This window comes from Aspergillus nidulans, chromosome VIII (genome assembly GCF_000011425.1).
Source record: "Aspergillus nidulans FGSC A4 chromosome VIII".
Classification (NCBI taxonomy): domain Eukaryota; kingdom Fungi; phylum Ascomycota; class Eurotiomycetes; order Eurotiales; family Aspergillaceae; genus Aspergillus; species Aspergillus nidulans.
The window spans coordinates 2,121,273-2,141,416 of record NC_066264.1 but is presented as its reverse complement, the minus strand read 5'-3'; the positions used below and the strand labels follow the sequence as shown (position 1 = coordinate 2,141,416).

General features: G+C 50.7%; 9 protein-coding genes across 9 annotated transcripts, besides 1 other annotated feature; 4 read left to right on the top strand and 5 right to left on the bottom strand.

Annotated features, from left to right (window-relative positions):
• Window positions 1–20,144: part of a sequence feature (contig 1.14 1606..364334(-1)) that runs on past both edges of the window.
• ANIA_10133 (uncharacterized protein) lies at window positions 25–2,514 on the top strand (the record flags this gene model as incomplete). The annotated part of the gene is made up of 1 exon (XM_050613284.1): window positions 25–2,514. One exon carries the CDS (start codon window positions 25–27, stop codon window positions 2,512–2,514), a length of 2,490 nt encoding a protein of 829 aa, XP_050469112.1.
• On the top strand, window positions 4,388–6,302 carry ANIA_00878 (protein lccD; the record flags this gene model as incomplete). The annotated part of the gene is made up of 3 exons (XM_653390.1): window positions 4,388–4,634; window positions 4,708–5,182; window positions 5,234–6,302. The coding sequence occupies 3 exons, from the start codon at window positions 4,388–4,390 to the stop codon at window positions 6,300–6,302; spliced, it is 1,791 nt and encodes a 596-aa protein (XP_658482.1).
• Window positions 6,646–7,484, top strand: ANIA_00879 (DUF1014 domain protein; the record flags this gene model as incomplete). The annotated part of the gene is made up of 3 exons (XM_653391.2): window positions 6,646–6,702; window positions 6,784–6,884; window positions 6,962–7,484. The coding sequence occupies 3 exons, from the start codon at window positions 6,646–6,648 to the stop codon at window positions 7,470–7,472; spliced, it is 669 nt and encodes a 222-aa protein (XP_658483.1). The 3' UTR covers window positions 7,473–7,484.
• pex7 (protein pexG) lies at window positions 7,732–8,858 on the bottom strand (the record flags this gene model as incomplete). Its single annotated transcript, XM_653392.1, has 2 exons — window positions 7,732–8,635; window positions 8,695–8,858. 2 exons carry the CDS (start codon window positions 8,856–8,858, stop codon window positions 7,732–7,734), a joined length of 1,068 nt encoding a protein of 355 aa, XP_658484.1.
• On the top strand, window positions 9,250–10,596 carry ANIA_00881 (putative CUE domain protein; the record flags this gene model as incomplete). The annotated part of the gene is made up of 1 exon (XM_653393.1): window positions 9,250–10,596. One exon carries the CDS (start codon window positions 9,250–9,252, stop codon window positions 10,594–10,596), a length of 1,347 nt encoding a protein of 448 aa, XP_658485.1.
• On the bottom strand, window positions 10,650–11,496 carry ANIA_00882 (uncharacterized protein; the record flags this gene model as incomplete). The annotated part of the gene is made up of 2 exons (XM_653394.1): window positions 10,650–10,970; window positions 11,314–11,496. 2 exons carry the CDS (start codon window positions 11,494–11,496, stop codon window positions 10,650–10,652), a joined length of 504 nt encoding a protein of 167 aa, XP_658486.1.
• On the bottom strand, window positions 11,894–12,918 carry ANIA_00883 (putative ubiquitin-conjugating enzyme; the record flags this gene model as incomplete). Its single annotated transcript, XM_653395.2, has 3 exons — window positions 12,851–12,918; window positions 12,706–12,800; window positions 11,894–12,654 (listed from the first exon to the last, which is right to left on the bottom strand). The coding sequence occupies exons 1-3, from the start codon at window positions 12,910–12,912 to the stop codon at window positions 11,894–11,896; spliced, it is 918 nt and encodes a 305-aa protein (XP_658487.1). The 5' UTR covers window positions 12,913–12,918.
• On the bottom strand, window positions 14,621–15,825 carry ANIA_00884 (uncharacterized protein; the record flags this gene model as incomplete). Its single annotated transcript, XM_653396.2, has 2 exons — window positions 15,314–15,825; window positions 14,621–15,258 (listed from the first exon to the last, which is right to left on the bottom strand). The coding sequence occupies exons 1-2, from the start codon at window positions 15,672–15,674 to the stop codon at window positions 14,621–14,623; spliced, it is 999 nt and encodes a 332-aa protein (XP_658488.1). The 5' UTR covers window positions 15,675–15,825.
• Window positions 16,293–18,904, bottom strand: ANIA_00885 (putative homeobox and C2H2 transcription factor; the record flags this gene model as incomplete). The annotated part of the gene is made up of 2 exons (XM_653397.1): window positions 16,293–16,323; window positions 16,389–18,904. 2 exons carry the CDS (start codon window positions 18,902–18,904, stop codon window positions 16,293–16,295), a joined length of 2,547 nt encoding a protein of 848 aa, XP_658489.1.

The window sequence follows — 20,144 nt, the reverse complement described above, 5'->3', positions numbered from 1 at the left end:
ATACAAGTCACGACTGAAAGGCAGATGGAAACATCAGTAGACTCTCAGACTATACATCTCAAGGAGAAAGCGAACCCAAGCATGTCTGACCATGAGGCGACTACGATTTCCGCCGCTATTTCAGACCCGGCCAACTCAGAAAAACAATCGGAGCACAGCGATGAAAGCAGTTTTGACAGAAGCATGCAAGTTGCAGCACAAGACAGCGGGTATAACTCTTCTGGATCTTCAGGCCACCATTCTCCTGTCGGAACACAAAATGGCGGACCGGAGGAAGGTGAACTTGTTCGGATACGGTCGAGAACATCAAGCTGTACTTCGATTTCCTCAATCCCTGCTTCGACATTGACCAGCCCGGCAGGTGAGAATCGACGAATGAATATACGCGAGGGACAGGACTATATGGCACAGCCGTGGGACCATCACGTACCGCAGCTCCGTCATACGATCCGTCAGCGTGAAGGTACATTTCGAAAACCTAGCTCGGTTAGGGCGCTGCAAATGCATACGGAGGATGAGGGCGATGATTATTACCATCTGACACCGCCTAAACGCCGGGGTAGCCAACGGACTTCCGATATCTCCATTCGCTCCGCTGGTTCCTCGCCGTTCAAGAGATCCCCGTTCTATTCTCCAACGGGAGCGACCGCGAAGCCGAAAATCAAGAAGGAATATCCCCTTGTTCTTCTTCACTGTACCCTGCTGCCACCGTCGCTACCTGTGTCTGGTTTGATAGAACATCCGAACCGTCAGAATATTTTGAAAGAGGGCTTGCCCTCGGTGTACTGGAGGAGGTGGAAACTACTCGAGGAGAAGACCGGGTCTGGCGTTATTCGTGACCGTGGTATTCTCATTTCCCACCCGGAAGACGGATATGACCTTCTTGAAGAGCGGTTACTAGAGAGCTTGGAACTACAGCACCCCCGGTTAGACCATGGCCACTTTATCGGACACGATGAAACGGAGTCAGATGGTGAAGACCGCTTGGTACCGGAGGATAGCGGCACTGAAGATGAAGGAGAGGAATGCCCAGATTGCGGGGCCCGCGTCGTGAGGCAGAATACGACCCGAAAATGGGAGGTCAAGGTGTTCGCCGCTAATGGATTGATGAGGGCTGGTGCTTGGGCTGCGGCCTGGAAGGAGATGGAAAAAGTTGACGTTGAGGTTGGACTGTGGTTGCCGCCTGATATTCGAGCAGATTTGGAGAAACGACTGATCGAGTACCCGTCGCACATGAACATAGCCAACGGCCCACCTATTGCCCTGCTGCAGGAACCGGAGAATATACCAGTGGATCCTTCGGTTCGTGCTCTCACAACGAAGCCTCCGAAAGCCGATATGCTTTCTCAGGTTACTCAGGCCCGAGGTGGAGATCTAGCACCAGCATCCCCTGGGGTTACTGCCAGCAGGTCACAAGATAATCAAAAGTGGACCCAGAATACGCCAAAGTTGTCAGAGGATATCGACCTACGGCTACTGCTGGTGAACTACATCTATATTCTTGCCAGTGATCGACGCAATATCACCATTGTCTTCCTCAGCATCCTAGTCATCTTTTTTGCCCTCAACCCTCGAGCAGCCGTGTATGAGTCAGATTTGCGACCATTTCCCACGTACATCCCGGAATATACTACCTCACCCGTGGTTTCACTGCAGCAACCTGCGACCCAAACGTGGACGGTACATACGAGTTCTCAGACTCCATCTGTTGCAATCTCAGACCCAGCGGGGATACTCGCATCTGCTGTCGAATCTGTGCCATTTGTAAGCTCGGACGACATTCCGACTGCCGCGGCAGGACTATCTGTGACCAAACGAGAGGAAGTACCACCAACTGAAACCGTCACCGTGTCTGCCAAAAGTGCAAAGATTGTGTCTGAAGAGCAAGAGGAACCAATACCCTCTATTGAGCTTGGGCGAGAGTCGCCGTTAGGAGCAGAAAGTTGTGACTTGTTTGCAGAAGGCACTCGACTTGTCTCCAAGCTACGGGAGCAGTCGGTATATCCCCGCGGAAATGAGCCTGATGGGCCAGTTCAGATAGAAACCGATAGCTCCTCGATGGGAAGCGCTGAATCCGGTTCCGGGGAACAAGAGCAGTTCCCCCATTCTAGCGAAAGTGCGTTAGAGAAACCACAACCAACGGATACTGGTGACTCCCCTATGAAAAATACTGAGGCTGTTCCCGAGGAGCAAAGATGCCTAGCGCAGCTCAGTGAGAGCGTGTTGGAAGAATCCCTGCTGACTGCAGTTGAGAGTCCGTCCATCGACGACATTCACCATACTCCAGAGGAAAGGCCTCTGCAATTCATGGAGACAGTCTCTATGACAGAGTCCTTGAGCACTGCTGCTTCTATAAATCATAGTGACGCTGACCAGACCCTACCCACTGATGACCAACACAACGAGAACGAACAGAACGGACAGAATGGACAGAATGAACCGCATGAACTGCATGAACTGCATGAGCCAGTTTTGCCCAACGAACATGACGACGACGAGATGCATGAACAGTGACCGCGCATGAAGCTATTTACGACTTATATGAGAGATATTTTGAAATTTTTTGGGACCTAGTATTGCGAGTGTCTGCGATGTTGTTTATTAGCCTTGCCTCTCCCTCTACATTAGCCTCACGAGTTTTCATTAGCATTGCCTAGTCCTAGTTTAGATTGAATGTACAACTGTTGTTTAAAAGCCTGCGGGTTAACTGTAATTTCGTAACAATTAACGCAAGTAAGCCAACAAATGCAACAACAGCGGATAAGCCTCAGGCTGGCTGCTCGAATCCTGCAGTCCCTTACTGGCCAACTCTCGGTCTCCTACCATGACACTAAGTCTTGGTACTTGACTATTATGTCGAGCAAAATTCAGCCTAACACAAGTCAACGACCGATATTTCCTCAATCTCTTTTCAATACCACTCCTACCATTTACACCGCGCATCTTCCTCCTTACCACCGCCGGCACCTCTTCCGACTTAACTTCTGTAACATGACCTTCAAGCGCCCTCAAAGCTCGTCCGCAAGAAGGTCGCTAGATTCAGTTTCAACACAAAATGCCACAAAGCTTAGGACACCAAGCGCACCTATCATGGAGAAGTCTGCTCCACCTACGACTACGATCTCGGGTGCCAGCTGGGATAGGCTTACGGAACATGCTGGAGCATCTGGGTAACCCAGGCTTACTCGGGATTCTGCTCGACGGCTGAACCGGCCCTTGTTGTTTCGAGATCCTTTCGTCCTTCTTTGTGGCGTCATCACTCTCACAACTTCGACGATTCGCACAGACAGCCATAGATGCTTTGGTGTGTGCGCAGAGAGTGAGGACCATATGACCACTGGAACGTTGGCAGACTAGAAGACCGTCCGAAGAGACGCTCGAGGTCGTATGTTCATGCAACTTGAGTTGAGGTACGGTATGACAGAGCCGTCGTAGACAGGAATCAAGTAAGTGGCATCAATGCAGAATCACGAGTATAGTCACCTTGGTGCGATGGCATGATTTCATTCATCAACAGCTGACCACATTCCGAGCCGCTGCTATCATGAAAGGACTAGAGTGTAGGACGGCCTACTGCTATTATCAGTTCTCACATCATCAATCTGAGGAGATCGGCGCCTCATGATCTCTCGGCAAGTCTTAGCGAGTGCTTCCCCTGCCCAGAGCGCAATGCTTTTGTCCGCCACTGCGATTGCCTACAGACCATCGCCACGTATCGCAAAGTGCTGCAGGGATTCTCTAGTATTTGCTTTTTCTTGAGACTGTACTTCTGCGATGGGCGGTTCACTCTCGCTTTATATTATTGTTCTGAGAGCCTCAACCTCCTTTAGGTCCCCTGCTAGGTTCGTCGTATTCCCAAGTAGACGCGACTGATCGGAATAGAGGCTGCATCTGCCACGACTATGACGGGCCTTCAAGCATGCGTTCGACGCTTGCACCCTTCGACGTACTGAAATAGAACATACACGACGCACGATCTAATACGTGTGATTTGCTAGTTCTCGTTTCAACTGCATAGCATCCAGCCAGATACGTGGAACACCTTACTCTCCGAAAAGAAAGCCGCCACATTTATGTTCCCACTTTCCAGCGGCTATCCCTTGCCTATGGCTGCCTTGGCTATCTTCGGCTAGGGTGCAGTTCCTTTTGAACTGCACCGAGATGGGTTACAAACTCCCCAGCGGCTATGCTTAACTGTAACGCGGGTTCCGAAGCCCGAGTTCGAATTGGCTATATTCTCAAATTGACCATGGTTCTTATGATCCTTTACGTGCATGATGGGAAGCCGGGTCTGCCATGTTAAGAATAGAATACGCGATCCAACAGAACCTATATAAAGCAGACCCGTTTCCCTCTGTGATGTTCGGTCAGTCCTAGATCATTAGATATGAAAGGTTTACAACACGGATTGAGCCTGCTGGTCATCCTGTGCCTGGCACACTGGGTGTCGAGCAGGGCTGTTCGCTTTGACCTGAGGCTGACGTGGGAGGATCGAAATGTTGCTGGCGTCGTGCGCAAAGTTATTCTATCGAATGGCCAATTCCCCGGTCCTACGCTTCGCGTTAAGCAGGGAGATGAGGTTGAATTTCGGGTGAGAAATCTAATGCCGTTCTCTACGTCGGTACATTTCCATGGTAATACTAGGGCAAAGTGACGTCCTTATCATATTGCTTTTGAATGTTTTGTTCTTGGCTAATTCTCGTTCAGGTATTTCGCAGCTGGGCACTCCGTGGTCGGACGGCACCCCTGGGCTATCGCAGGAGCCGATCGAGCCAGGACATCAGTTCATATATAGATGGACAGCGGATGAATATGGATCATATATATATCATTCACATAGCCGTGGTCAGCTCATAGATGGTCTTTATGGAGCCATCTATGTCGAGCCAAGAGGGTCAGTAGAGAAGCCATTCAGGCTGATTACCCAAGATGCTACAGACCTCGCCGCAATGATTAGTGCAGAGTCCAAGACAGAACCAGTCATGCTTTCTGACTGGCGATTCTTGACTTCAGAAGATATTTGGCAAGTAGAAATAGCTTCGGGCGTTGAGAGCGTCTGCTCCAATGCTATACTGATCAACGGGAAAGGTTCTGCGTGGTGTTTACCCCAGCAGAGAATTAATGATCTTACGTCTGTTGGACAACGACAGCTCCTTGGGAATGAGACAATGACCGATATTGGGTGAGTTTGGCTCCTACATCCTCTGGAATCGAACTGACCACCAATCCATAGATGTTTCCCTCCAATTGATTCCTTTTTCGGCAATTATCCTCGTGACCCCAGTATATTACCCAAAGGGTTCAACAGCGGATGTATCCCGGGTTATGGTCCAGAAGAGATTGTTATGGTCGATGCCAGCACTCGCTACATCAGCCGGGACCTGATCAGTATGGCTGGCTCGGCCTCTCTGATCTTCTCGATAGACGAGCACCCGATGTATATCTACGCAATTGACGGACGCTACATTGAACCGGTCCTTGTTGAAGCCGTCCGGATAGTGCCGGGTTCTCGGTATTCAGTCCTTATTGAGCTCAAACAGAATAGGACAGCTAAAGACTACACGATCCGCGTTGCCCAGAACGGACTCAATCAGATCATCAATGGCTCGGCAACAATGTTGTATACCTCGCACCGGCCTCAGCAGAACGCTTCAATACCATATATTACGGAAACTGGCGACGCAACCACACCGCAAACAGTATATTTGAATGAATCTCTCATTGTCCCATTTCCTGTCCAACTCCCCGCGCCAACCGTGGACCAGACAATCATCCTAAATATTAATCACTATCACGCCGCTTACCGCTGGCAATTAGGAAACGGGAGCTTTCCTATGGAATTAGAAGAGGTCCGTCCTGCCCTGTTCAACGCAAGCGCAATCCCATACCCATACAGCGTGTCTACCCTAAACGACACCTGGGTTGACATTGTTTTCAACGTATCCGGGGCGAACCAACCCCCTCATCCAATGCACAAGCACTCGAACAAGTATTTTGTGATCGGGGAGGGTAGCACGCCGTTCATATGGTCGTCCGTGGCAGAAGCAATGGAGGAGATGCCGGAAAACTTCAACTTGGTAAATCCTCAACTGCGCGATACGTACCCTACACCGTTTGTTCCTGAAGCAACTGGAGTCTGGCTGGCTATACGATACAAGGTTGTTAACCCAGGCCCGTTCCTGCTTCACTGTCACCTGCAGATGCATCAGAGCGGTGGCATGACATTGGCTATTTTGGATGGGATTGGAGATTGGCCGCTTGTGCCGGCAGAGTATCAGTTATCAGCGGCAGCGGCACTCTAGCATTCTTCATTAACTACATAATAACAAATGCACATATCGATATAACTTCAGCGCACCAATTCACACGCTGTACTATACTCAGCATGTCCTTGACACCTTCCTGGATTGAGGGTTTTCCCGATCACATGCCAAGCAATACTACGAAGACAGCATACTCTTATACATCAGCTTAGTCATACACCCCGCCATCTGATAAACAAATTGAATTGTAGCGCCTTGACTCAATTTGCCCCTCAGTAAGACAAGCCTCATTCACCTCAGTCCTGAAACTCTCTACCACATATATCCTACTGGGCATCTCATATCCTAGTATTCCACAAGAAACGGACAAGAAGGTCTGAAAATGGGCGGCAAAAAGGGCGGCGGCGAGAACTCAAAGAAGGCCGCTGGAAACGCTCGCGTGCGTACCACTTCTTCCCCAACCAAAACTTCATAGAATCGACCTATAGCTAATTGTAAACTTTAATTCATGGGAGTACAGAAAGCTGAAGCTGCAGCCAACAAAAAGGCCATCGAGGACCAAAAGCGTGCCGCTGAAGAGGACAAGCAATGGGCCAAGGGCGCGAAGAGTTCATCCAAGAAGTATGTCTCGAAAAACAATCTATACAACGGAAATCGAGGTGAAGGAAAAGCACTAACATGCTTGTTCAAAATAACAGAGAAGAGGCCGAAGCCAAGAAGGCCGAGGCCGCTCGTAAGAAAGCCGAACGCGATGCGCTCCTTGCCGCAGAAGAAGCCTCGCAGCCCTCCAAACCCAAGAATAACAAATCAGCCGCTAAGAAGAACGCTCCCTCTCGGGGAACACTCAACCTTGACCAGCTCGACGATGCTCCCTCTTCGAGAGCTAGCGCATTGAACGCATCGGGTATCGACAACGCCCTCGATGCTCTCTCCCTCACGAGCAAGGACACTAGCAAGGTCGACCGCCACCCCGAAAGACGATACAAGGCAGCCTATGCGGCGTTTGAGGCGCGACGGCTGCCGGAGATCGAGGCTGAGAATCCTGGTTTGCGACGACAGCAGCGGATTGAGCTTGTCAAGAAGGAGTTTGATAAGAGCCCGGAGAACCCGTTCAACCAGGTGCATGTTGCGTTTGATGCGTCGAAGGAGGAGATTGCGGCTGTGAGGGAGGCAGAGAGGAAGAAGACTGAGGCGAGACTCACGAGGTAGATGATTTGTTTACATAATGATTGTGTTTTATACCCAGGTTTTAGCTGAGGATTGGAAGGACTGGAAAGAAGAGGTGGATCTTTTATATAGATAGGTTAACTGGGTAACCAACGTGCTGCCACTATCTTGGCCCGAAGAGTAAACATGCAAATTGATAGCCAGAAAATAGCGAGGAAAAATGAAGGTATCATATGCCATGCAATCTAAATATCCAATGAAGAGAGGACCCAGTTGTAGGGGAAGGGAAACTGAACGCCATCTATCCCATCACCGCACGCACATCCCATACATAAACGCTCTCATCCCACCCAACGCTTGCGCACCACCCCTCGCTCCCAAAAAGACACCAATCCACGCCCGTCACAAATTCTGTATGTCGGTTCATCCTTCCCAGCTCCGCGCCCATAACGGGCGACGGCCCAGACCGCATGAGATCCGTGTCCCCGACTACTCCGGGCGGCGACTGATCGCTCCAAGCCCGGCAGGTCATATCATAGCTCGCGCTCAGCAGTACATTCGACAGATGCGGTGACCAAGCCACCCGTCGAACCGCGTAGTCATGTCCGATCATAATAGCCTGCGGCCCCTGCTGTGGAGCCCTTATGTCGAACGTCCTGATCGTCCTGTCCACGCCGGCCACTGCAACAACAGACGGCCGATACTTGTTCCAGTCATGGGTCAGCGCTTCAGATGGCGGACATGCGGCGGGTGGCGCCCCGGGGTTTCCCGGAATCGGCGAGGCAGGTGCCGCATGGATGGGTATCTGGAGAGTAAGGTGGTTTGACGCGGAGGCTGGAGTCCGTAGATCGTATACCCGCAGGTATGAATCTGAGGAGACGCAGGAAAGAATATCAGGCGAGTGCGGGGAAAAGGAGGCGCTGTATGTGCAACTGTGTGTCGGCAGAGTGACGAGCGAGTGCGGCCGTTGCGGGGACCAGATGCGCACGGTGCCATCCCAGCTGCTCGAGCAAAAGGTATCCTTTGCTACTAGATTCCAGGATACACTGAATACTTCGCGATTATGCTCTTTCCAATTCTGAATGGGGAAGTCGTTGAGTGTGCTGTCGAAGAGCTTAATGCTGCCGTCGCCGGTAGCGGTTAGGACTTGGTGCTCGTTGGCTTCGGACCAGGCGAGATCGTAAAGGGCGTCTTGGGTTGTGAACCTGACGCTTCATCAGCCGAGCCAAATAAAGATGATCGTACATTGGGAAGGATTATGTACCATTTCGCCGGCACAATGCCGTTTGGAGTCAACTCGAGGATATATAGACGGCCATTACCGACGAGGCCGAAGTTGGCGGATGAAGCAACCGCTAATCGGTTGTCGAAGAACGGCGAGTATTTGACCGCATAGCCTTGATAGCCTTCGGTACGAAAATGAAGCATGTCGAAGAAGGTTGAGTCACAGTGCTCTTGATGGTGGTGGGGGAGAGCAATGGAGGCGCGAGGCGGAAGGAGACTGCGGGGAGCGACTCATCGGTCGAACCGAGGTATCCAGGAAGCTTCCGATACTGAACTTTTTTTAGAATAACATTAAAATAACATTTGAATCATCTGATAATGACGCCCTATCATCTTAGGATACAATCACTGGCATCCTTGTACTCTTTCTGACATCAAGAAACCAAAGTGAGCCGTGACTGGTCATATTGAAAGCAATCACGTGCATCTAGTTCGCCTTCAATGAAATTCATCAATTTCCTCCTTCCACCTTGTACAAGCATGACTTTTTCACGTCTCTTGGTCTAGCTCACTATGTCACAGACGATCTCCCCTTATGGACCGCTACCTCTCGCGCAAGAGGCCGCACAGCCCCGTCAAATCTCGGCCCGCAACACCCGACTACGATGACGCTTCGACCGACATAAAGCTAGCTCAACTGCTGTCTCTTTTCCCAGAAACGCCGCAGGATACGCTTCTGGACATTCTTGTCTCATGCAGTGGCTCAGTTGAAGCCGCAGCTGCTACCATAACAGAGCAGAAGCAACTCTCTTTCAAACGGCCAAGGACAACCGCCACCGCGATTCAGACATCCCTCAAATCGCATATTGCCGTATCCCCGGGTAAAGGAAACGAAAATGGGAAAGATATCGTATTAAAGAAGTCTCGGAACCCGGTAGTCCAGAAGGGAAGGGCTCTATACTTGTTCAGCCCCGAAGACGTCGCAGCTCATACCTCGTGCACTATCATCCACAATTTCCTTCCACCAGAAGAAGCGAATGCGCTTCTTCTCGAACTCCTCGAGGAGTCGCAACATTTCTCGCGCTATCAAATGCAGCTATTTGACCGGACTGTTGAAAGCCCACATTCTACATGCGTCTACGTCTCCACGGCAGAAGAAGAGGCCCAGCACGCGAATGACTATACGTACGGTGGCACGTATCACACCAATATCCGGCAAGCAACCCCGCACCTCCGCGCGATCTCCAAACGCGTCCAGGAAGCTGTTAATGAGGAAATACGGAAACGGATCCGCGATGTCTACCCCGGAGGTAAGAAATTGAAGTATCAGTCGCCGAAAGAATGGGTGCCGAACGCGGCGTTTGTCAATTGTTATGATGGGCCGGCGGAAAGTGTGGGGTATCACACTGATCATCTTACCTACCTCGGGCCTCGCGCGGTTATAGGGAGTATTAGTCTGGGTGTCCAGCGAGAGTTTCGGGTGCGGCGGATTGTCTCTGATGAAGAGGAGGCGGGGGCACGAGCTGATGCGCAGGGGCAGATTTCTATACCTCTACCGCACAATTCTCTTTTGGTCATGCACGCAGAGACGCAGGAGGAATGGAAGCATGCGATTGCTCCCGCGCAAACCGTCTCACCGCACCCGTTATCGGGCAATCGGCGGATCAATATTACGTATCGGTGGTATCGAGAGTCATTACACCCGCGAAACGTCCCGCGCTGTCGTTGTAATGCACATGCCGTTCTTAAATGTGTCCAACGCAAGCATGACAGCAGAGGTCGCTACATGTGGGTGTGTTATATGGGGTATAAGCCCGGAAAGAAAGGATGTGGCTTCTTTCAATGGGCCGAGTTCGATGATGACGGCGAACCTCTTTGGAAACAGCCTCAGCCCAAGAAGGAAGATGTGAACGCCCCGGAACTGATCAACTTTGCAGGTTAGAAAAAGATATTTTGTTTAAACTTCACACAGACTGGCATTGGATGCTGGCTCATCTACATACACGATTTAGGCAGCCCTCTGTAGCCTAGCTGCAAAAGTGTTTTACGGGAGTGCATCGCAACAGTAGGCGCAAGCTCAGTAGTTAGCGTCATAGGGTCACTGGTTTTGTCCAACTCGATCCGATATTTGTCCATGGTCGTACTGCGAGGTAAGCGATAGAAAGCATCCATGAGACCGTCCGAAGGCAAAGGAGTAAGGCGAAGCACGCGGTTATTTCTCATGAGGTTGATATTCGACACAAGTGTTAATCGTTGGTTCAGGGTATGACTGTCGGTCTCAGCTATGATGCAGCGCAAAGTATGGGGGGCTCGAGGCTGTACGTACTGTGGCCATAATTTTGAATCAAATAAGGGCGTTCGTCCAAGTCAGGTTTAGCAGCAGTCGGCTGTCAAACCACGCGTCGCTGGTTGAGCGAGGGATTTCGTTGTAGAGGTTATAATCATCAGGAATGGTACAAGCAGCGGAAGAAAATATAGTCTGCCGATCCCGATCAGAATACGATGTGTTCTTCCAATGTATCTCTGTACCAACTCTCTCCTTCCATGACCCAACCGAGTCCTCACTTCAGACCTCCGCAACTGTCATGGCAGTTCCTGTATTCGCAGTATTGTTGCGATTGATGACCTGCTTTACAGCACGAGGATCATCGGATCTTACTGGCTTGAGTTGTTTTCGCACAGTAGCCAGTTGCCGTCTAATCCAAGGTTTGATGAGAGTGAAGCGACCAGAGCTCCAAAACTCGGCGCAGCCAAGGGCTAGGGCGAATGCACAGCAGACCAGAATAATGGGAACCAGGACAAGCGCGACGACGATAATTGCTGTCTTCTGTTTAGGGTTCATGGCGATACCTATACAGTTGGATCCAATACTGCCATGTAAAACACGATAGAAAATGGAGTGCTCAGAAGGGGCATATGGATAAGTACGAGATCTTGTAGGAGATGTGTGTTTGCACCATCTTCTTGTCAGCCGTGATCTGGATCGTGCTTGCCTATTTAAGGAATGGACCTAAAATGTGCCCCTAGAAAGAAGGACCAGATCTTCTCAAACGTGCTCAAATGGGACTGCATTGCGCCCAATCGCTAACCAAAGCAGGAGCAAGTGGAATATCGCGAGCTTATTCTGACGCCTGCTCCGGAGGAATGATTCTTTTCTTGATCGACTCCAGGGTGTTGACGTCGAGTTGAGAAAAGCGAATCTGCATTCATATTTAGCAAAATTCAAGAAATGCATTCAGTCAGCCAAATACCGTTTCATCGGGCCCTCGGGAAGCGCTTCCGAAGAGTGTCGCATCCGATCGACTTGCTTCGATTTCAGGTTGAACACGCTTGGCCCAAATACCATCCCAATGCCAATCACCCGGAAGTCGTGCTTGAGGGTTATCACGTTTGGTGCTCTCTGTCTCGGTAGAGTTGGTGGCTTCTTTTCGGTGAGCTCTCCATGCGTGCCATGCACTTGGGTTCCCAGCAGCCTCGAGCGGCACAGAATCAAGGACAGCCTCATCATCGAACGAAGTTCGGATGTAATCTAGAATCTCTAGAACCGGGACTGATATCCTCATTTTTGGAGCTTCTGCTGGAGCAATATCAACAGATGTCCGTTCTTCTCCTTCCCCTTCTTTGTCGTCTTGTTCCCCGCCCTCGCTCTCATCTGGATTTGGCGCTGAAGTCTCTTGCGTAGGATCTTTGTGGAGGTTTACCTCTGCACCCCCTTTATTCGAGCCATTGAGACTCACAGTCCTCGATGAGGGAGCATGTCTCCCCCTTCCAAACCAATGGGGAAATGCGTGTCTAAGACTGAAGCCTCCCGGGGGCAACCGCTCTTCATCCGTTGCGCTGACAGGGTCTTCATTTGATACGCCAGTGCTGAAAGTATATGTGGTGAGGGGTACAATGAGGGGATGGAAGACGTCCGTAGCGAATGTCACGAGCGGTGGGCGATCAGGATAGGACGGGGGGAAGCGTATCCGGAATCGGAGGATGGCGGAAGCGTAAGGGCCTGCAAACGAGATCATTAGAGGCATCTTCAATCGCAATAAGTGTAGCTTACCGGAGCGGACGAAGATCACGCAGGACCAGAGAGAGGGGTCACCAGGACTGAGGCTGACATAGACCCCAGGGGGAGCTGCATGTTTCAGGCTTGCACTGATAACAATGAGATACTATTTTATCTTGATTCTGCAGCCAAAACTTACTGCTCCTGGATCAGTTGGTATTTGCGAAGAGACGGGATGTTAGGCAATCTCGTCGTCGACATCGTGGACTGAGCATTAAACAAAAAGCAGTCAGGGGACAAGTTGGAGAAGCTCCAGCAGATCAAGCTTGGGCTGTGGAGCTTGGCACAATACTCGAGCCTGACACTTGACACTCGACCCTCCACATTACCCTCAATCACTCACCAAATGCCATCTCATAATCTACGCTCAAGCGAATAGCCCGTCAGCCAATCCATCATCTCTAGAGCTTTGGTTTCGTGTGGCAATTAATCATATTTTACAGCAAACCTGTCGCTATGGGCTCTTTACGGACGTCCACTATATTACTCGTCTCCTCTCGATAACGTGAACTAAAAGTCGAACGTCTGAGACCGTCACCCGCTAATGCCAGGCGTATGAAATAGGCATGGGAAGCTTCGATTTTATATATGATGCTTTGATCAGCTTAAATCTTGGCCGGTTTCTAGATTCTACATGCCGGGTCAGCTGTGTCCCGCCCAACAAGAGGATCGGCCCGGTATCTCGAGAAACCATACTAAGACGCGTGGAGGCCTGCAAGGTTCGTTGATAGGCATTTAGGACTGCTGCTGTGGCGGCGTTTGATACGCAATGGCGATGTTCACGGTCTTCTCAAGAGCTTGCTGAGCTTGGAGAAGAGGACACTGAGTGCTCAAGGAACTGGATTATCCATGGATGTTTGACATCCTGGAGAGAATGGGAGATCCTTATGACACAGGAACTTGTTCTCTGTCTAATCTATCTTCCCTCTACTCTAGAGGCAGCTTCGGATTGTGCCTGAACGGCGTCTCGTGTCGAACACTGGCCCACTGGGATATCTGGTAGTCAGAGGGGCCAGATTTATGGGATTTAGGAGCCGAGGAATTGACCGCAGACAAGGGATGACAGCCGCTGCTCAAGTGCAGAAAGTCTGCCACGACATAAAGAAGTGTGAGCTTGGCATCATGGCCTCACTCTTGCCTTCACCTTCGAGTAGACCTCACACTCCGTACCACCTTGGACATCTTTTCCCTAGCTTGCGCCGTTCAGTATTCAACGAAGCACTTCTCTGAATCAGGTTCTAAGGGATCGCTATCACCGACTTCAAAAGGGACGAAAGAATGTTATAATTTTCGTAGATCCAGCTCCTCTAAATCTTGAAGAGGGCCCTTCCTGACTCTATCATACGGGGTGGCTCTGAGGCAGATGTCAAGCCTTCCCTCTAACAGGAACTTGCCCCCATATCAGCAAAATCCAAGAATCGCATCCAGAGTCGTCGAGATTGTCCATGACGGGGGACGGAGTGGTATTTTCGAGGGTTGAGTAGCTAGGAGGAGAATGCTGTAGCCTAGCCCTAACTTTGCTGGACAGGCTATGGTAGTGCTGATTGCTGATGGAAGTTTGCAATGTTCTAGATGATCTTATTGAGGAGTATTGTAAAAAAAAAGTACTTCCAGCTATTGGAGCTTCGGCCTAGCCGAAAAGTGAGTTGCGATGGATCCTTGCTTACATGATATATTTCCTGGTAGAATGACAAGATAGTTTAGTACACTGGTGCGATCTAAAATAAATAGAACATTATTGGCGCAAGGAGATGTCTAGCCCTTGGTGCATGAAGACCATTTTCACGAGATTATGGAGTATTGACTTTAGTAAATTCGTTTGTAAGTGTACTAATAGAATATTTAGCACGCATTCCATATATATAACTAACGCCAACATCATCTATATAAATCCAATACTTCTCTATCTCTAAATCCCAACACCATTCCTAACCCCTTTACCACCTCCCACAGGACCAAGACCAATTCCTAGAATTGCCATTCCCTCCCCAACCCCTTCATAAATTCCCCCCGCAACCCCCTCAATCCACCATTCTGCCGCGCCTGAAACCGCACTACCCGGTTTCCCATCATACATATTCAAGAATGACGCACCAAGATTCACACTTCCCCTTCCGACCTTCTCAACAACGTACAATGTCGCCGCCGTAACACGCTCCGTTACCCGGTGGGCCCGGTCATACCGGTACAAATGGATCAGTACATCTTTGATGTATGGCATGATGTATTGCAGGAGCATGCAAAAGTATATTATACTTGCAGCCAGGAGACGATGGAGGTAAGAGCGTTGCGCCGGATAAGTATTAGCTGGAAGAACATGCGAATGCGGTGTGCTCTCGGAGAGTTCGAGGCCGGCGCTTGGTGTGAATGCCGGCTTTAGTTTCTCTGGGAGCATCCGTCGGACCGTCAGGGTTTCTTCGCTGCTGAGGTCTTCGGGAAGGGCAGAAAGGAAGTAGGCCATGGAGTCTATGTAAAGGGAGCGGACGTGGTGGCTTTCGCGGATGGGGTTTTGGGCTTCATAGCCTGCTTGGCGGAGGAGGTACAGTCCTGTATATGTGCGCTTAGTGATCTGTCTATTCGGAATGGGGTTGATGGCGCATACCAACATCTACTCTATTCCACTGCACTCCTGAGCCGACCTCGCAACTTCCTGGGGCGCCTAACGCCAGGACGTCTCTGTTGATATTTCCAAGGTCCTCATCGCTAAATAAATCCTCGATATTCCGCGCTGTGCTTGCGCTTCCCGATGATGAAGGTCGTGGAGTGTTATCGCCTGTTCCTGAGTTTGTGCTAAAAGAGATAGTGCTTGCTCGAGAAGCTGAAGGCGAATTCGTAGTCGCGGTTTTGACGATCGCGTACCGCGAAGCTGTCAGACATTGCTTGATGACGGTTGGGATGAACGGCGGGAAGAGTGAGAAAGTCGGCGGGCACCCGGAGGTATCACCCATAGAGACTTCGGCCATGGCTTCGAGCCTGAGCGCAAAAACCTCTATTGAATGAGCGTGTGAGGTTGAAAGAGACAGATGCCCGTCTCCGAGGTAAGTCTCAGCAGTGAAGAGGGTATGATACTGATAAGAATGTCATTCTTCGGAAGAGGGGTAAGATCCACCCCACTATGGCGCCTAAGATTAATAGAGTCTGATCATAAGAAAGCTTTCTTATAAAAGATAGGAAGACGTTGAAGAGTCTAGTTTGAGTGGCGATAAACGTTGGGGGGTGCGAATCGGACTTCGCTGCATTTCACATGCGTCGGGTCTCGACTGCATGCACATTCTAAAGGTTTGGAGTGGATGGCCTCGGAATACTGTCGGGATAAAAATTCCCATCAACATTGAGGAAGATCAAGCTAAACGTTGATCACCGTCGAGCCTCAACCAAAGAAAGAAATGTCAACTGCGCCCTTTGGCATCAGTGTGGCCAATCGGAAACTCTTGGAGATTGTACTTCACGCCCTTCGCTCGTCACTCCACCTCATTATAAATCAGAGCCAAGGTATCAGCGTTAGGTGCACCTACAAACTTATTTTCTTATCAACAGAACCATCCATTCAGACTCTCATTAAAAGAAAACGAAAATAAACACTATCGAAAGTACCCGAGATTCATCATATATCTAAAGGTTGAAAATTTTTACTCGTGACCAGCACAGCTCGACAGTGCACGAGACATCCTACTCACATTCCGGTTCTACCCGTGCCCTCGAAGTGAAGATCTGGAGGAACAGCATCAGGCAATCGAATATCGGGTTGCTTCGAGGCCGGGATCGGTATCGGAGAGGTTGCGCTACTGGTCACAGCCGCTGTGCCCACAGGATCAATAGAATCAAAACCGCCTCCATCGTCAACTCCGAAGCTCAGCCCTTGTAAGCTTTCCAACGGCACCTCCTCCTCATAACGATGATTCAGCTGTTGAAGGAACTCCGGATCGAAGCCCATCTGCACAAATGGGTCAGCAGACGTGCTCAGCGGTGTTGAAAAAGACGAAACTCCGGCCGACGCATTACTGCCCCAATCCAGCGATAATCCGGAGGGTCCAGGTGCTGTAAACATCCCAGCACTGCCCGAAAAGCTTCCAGCGGAACTTCCGGGTATACTTGGTGCAGCAGAGGATCGGCCTGTCCCGGGAATTGCTGGGCTCTGGAAGCCGGAGGTGGGATAACCCGAGCCATACGGCTGACGAGCGCAAGCTGGTGGCCGCCGGAGCCCCTCTTGAGACGCATACGGTGGCTGCATGCCGAGATTGGAGAATTGAATATGTTCTGACCCCTGCGCCGGTTCAAGTCCTGCATCTCGCTTGAGAACACTCAACCAGACAGGGTTATCGGCACAGGTCTGGTTCCAGGGGTCATCGGTTCCATAGATTACTCGCCGTCCATGATCTTGGAGCATTTGATCTGTCGGCACGATACCTTTCGTTACACTTTCTTGGATATAAGCGTTAAGCTCCATCCTGAGACGCTCATAACAATTGGCGTCCATGGGGACGGCGAGACCAGGCGCAGTTTTGTGCGCAGAGGGTTTGTATGGGTCAAGCGTGTTGCGTTCGTGACCGATAAGATACGGAGGCATGGCATTTTCGACAAGGTCTTGCACGACTGGTTCGAAACCCCAGTCACCCTTCCACTGGACCATGTCCGCACCGTTCTTAAAGTGGGTAGCAAGGTGATCGGCTCGACCTTTCCACGTCGTCAGGGTGATTCCACAGAAACCGCATCGAGATATAATCTCCGTCGTATGGCTTCGCCATTGATCCATAGACGGGTGAAACCGCACGTTATGCATCAACCGGAGGTGTTGGTTGAGATGGTCCTTCCGGTAGAAGGTTCGCTCTGCCGAGCTCTTCTCAGCACAGGTGCTATAGTTATGCGACTCAAGATGATCGTTATCTGGATCAACAGCCATGCAGAATACACAACGATTGGCACCATTGATGAACGCTACACCTCCATGTGGTGCGCATGTCCATTTCTCGAGGGCCAAGTGCAGAGACTTTTCATGGCGCTGCCAGTCATACTTGGTCTGGAAAGAGTCGGCACAGAAAGTGCATTGGTAGATGCGTGCGCCTTTAGCTTTCTGCTGATTGAAAGTGTTTGTAGGTAAAGAGGGCTTGCGCCGGCGACGTCGTTCTTTGCGCTCCATTGAGCCAAACGACCCAAGGGAGGAGCGGTGGGAGAAGGCAGAGGCAAAAGAGAGGTCGGATACGGAGCTATGGCTAGCTGATTGACTGGCGTCATGGCTGCTAACAAGGGAAGATGCGTCGAATACATTCGAGTTAGCATGGCTTGAGTCATTGCTAGACCCAGTCCTTCGCGATTGTGAGCGCACGTGACCTGAATGTGACCCCTGACGTATTTCCAAGGGCGTGTCCTCCAAAGCCCGCAAAATGTTGGAGAGGGCAGCAGGTTCGTTTTCCGGGGGAGAGTATTTCCAACGTTCCAAAGGTGTCATGAGCGTGTGGTCAATGACCGGTTGCCTGGGGATCTCAATTGCGCCCGCGACAGGGGAACTGCTTCGAGGCGAAGGTCGAATCTTCCCACGCCGCCTGGCATTGGCGAGCCAATTAGTGATTTGTGTTCGTTTTAATCCTGTGCGTAGTTTCAATTCCTCTTTCTCCTCTTCGGTCGGATAAGGATGGTCACTATGGTCATTGAGCCACGCCTTAAGGATCCGTACCGCCTCTCGTGAGAGACGAGAGCTGCTTTTCCTTGCACGAGCGTCAACATCCTCTGCAATGCCAGAGAAAGACTTAAGCGCCTTCTTGCCGGTCAGCCCTCCTGTGGGGATATAAATGTTCTCGGAGATAGGATGCAATGTGTCCACGCCGGCGAATCTGCCCTGAGGCATTGTTTGGGTGAAACTGCATTCGCGATACAGCGAAATACAGCAAGTGCAGCCACTTTTCTGCATCACGCCTCGTTTGGCGATAAAGCAGTCCAGCCCCATGTTCCTGCAGAAGTCGCAAGGTTCTTTGGCACGGCCCATGGGGTAGATGCCTTCCGGATCGGGAGTCTCAGACATGACTTCCTCAGAAGCGCTTTGGCCAGGTAGGAAGTCGGGAATCTCCGACCGATCTTGCAAAAGAGACTGATATGTTTCCACGACATCGTTCTCGTCCATCTCAATGTGATCAGAGGCGACATCGTCGTCCGGCACGTGGGAGCCGGAAGCAGCCTCATTAAAGTCGAAGAACTCCATTTTCTAGGACTTCGCGGGATGAAGCCGAACTTCGTATCTACCACGAGAGCCGCAATGACTGGCGTGAACTTGACCTGCAAGACAATATGCTGAGTAGATGGCGAAGACGGCCAGAAGAACGAGGATAAGAGCATGTAGATAGATGGAGGGACTCGAAGGATGAGGATGAGCTGAGGGAGGGGTGGAGATATCAAAAGCCCATGTTTTTCGTCTGGGGTATGAAAAGCATGCCGGACCCCGTTAGCGTCTACTTCTACCAACTTCTCCTAGATTCAAGGCAGAAATCAGTTCTTCCGTCGGCCTATTCGGTCGCACGATACGCCGGTGCATAGCGGCGGAGTTCCCGGGTCACTCACGCGCGGCTTCCTGCGGTTTTGGCCGACAGGTGGCTTTCATTTTGGGCTCTCTATGGACCAGACTCGAGCGCTCAGCCCATCAGAAGACGAAGGAAACACCCTGCTGGAACTAGATCCATGGATAGACCTGATAGAGGCTCGTTGGTGGAGCGGGAGGGGGGAGACTAAAAGACTGCACGCCCTTCCTTTGACAACGCTTGACCAAACTCGGTTAGTAGCTCAGCCCGATGATTCATCCCAAACGATATCGGAGTGTGACACTTCCTTCCCCGGCCTATCTCGCATTATCAAGCCAACTTTCTTGTTTGGACACAAGCCTTCGTCGCAATTACCATATAAATACTCGTCATTGCACCCGTTCACTACGAACTGGTGATGAGCCGATGATGATGATGATGATAATAATGATGTAATGGTCACTGAGAGCCTTGAGCCTCCAGCAGCACTGTTCAGTCGTCCAAGCGCACTGAATACGAGGATGGTAAGCCCCCAATCCCCCGCTACGGAGCAGGCTGGATTTTCCGTCCATTTGGTTCACGATCTGGAAATGCCCCTATGTCCGGCCTTACCGCGCGACGACCTGAGATATTACCTCAGCGCTAGAGGGTTTGCTGTCCATGTGGGCAGTTCGCTTGCCCCCCGCATACAGATGACGAGAACCACGCTTTTCTAGGGAATTTCGTGTACAAATTTACACTTGTGAATTGCAATCCCCTTGAAGCATACGGACCTGTCAGCAGTTGTCGATTTACCTGAGATCTGGCGCAGGTACTTGAGGAGCAAATGAATTCACATCCTTCAGGTCCCTGGCAGAAGCCAGCCTGAAGAAATGTCCATCCTTGGTAATCATCAATTCTCCAGTGGGACCCTACGATGCTGCACAT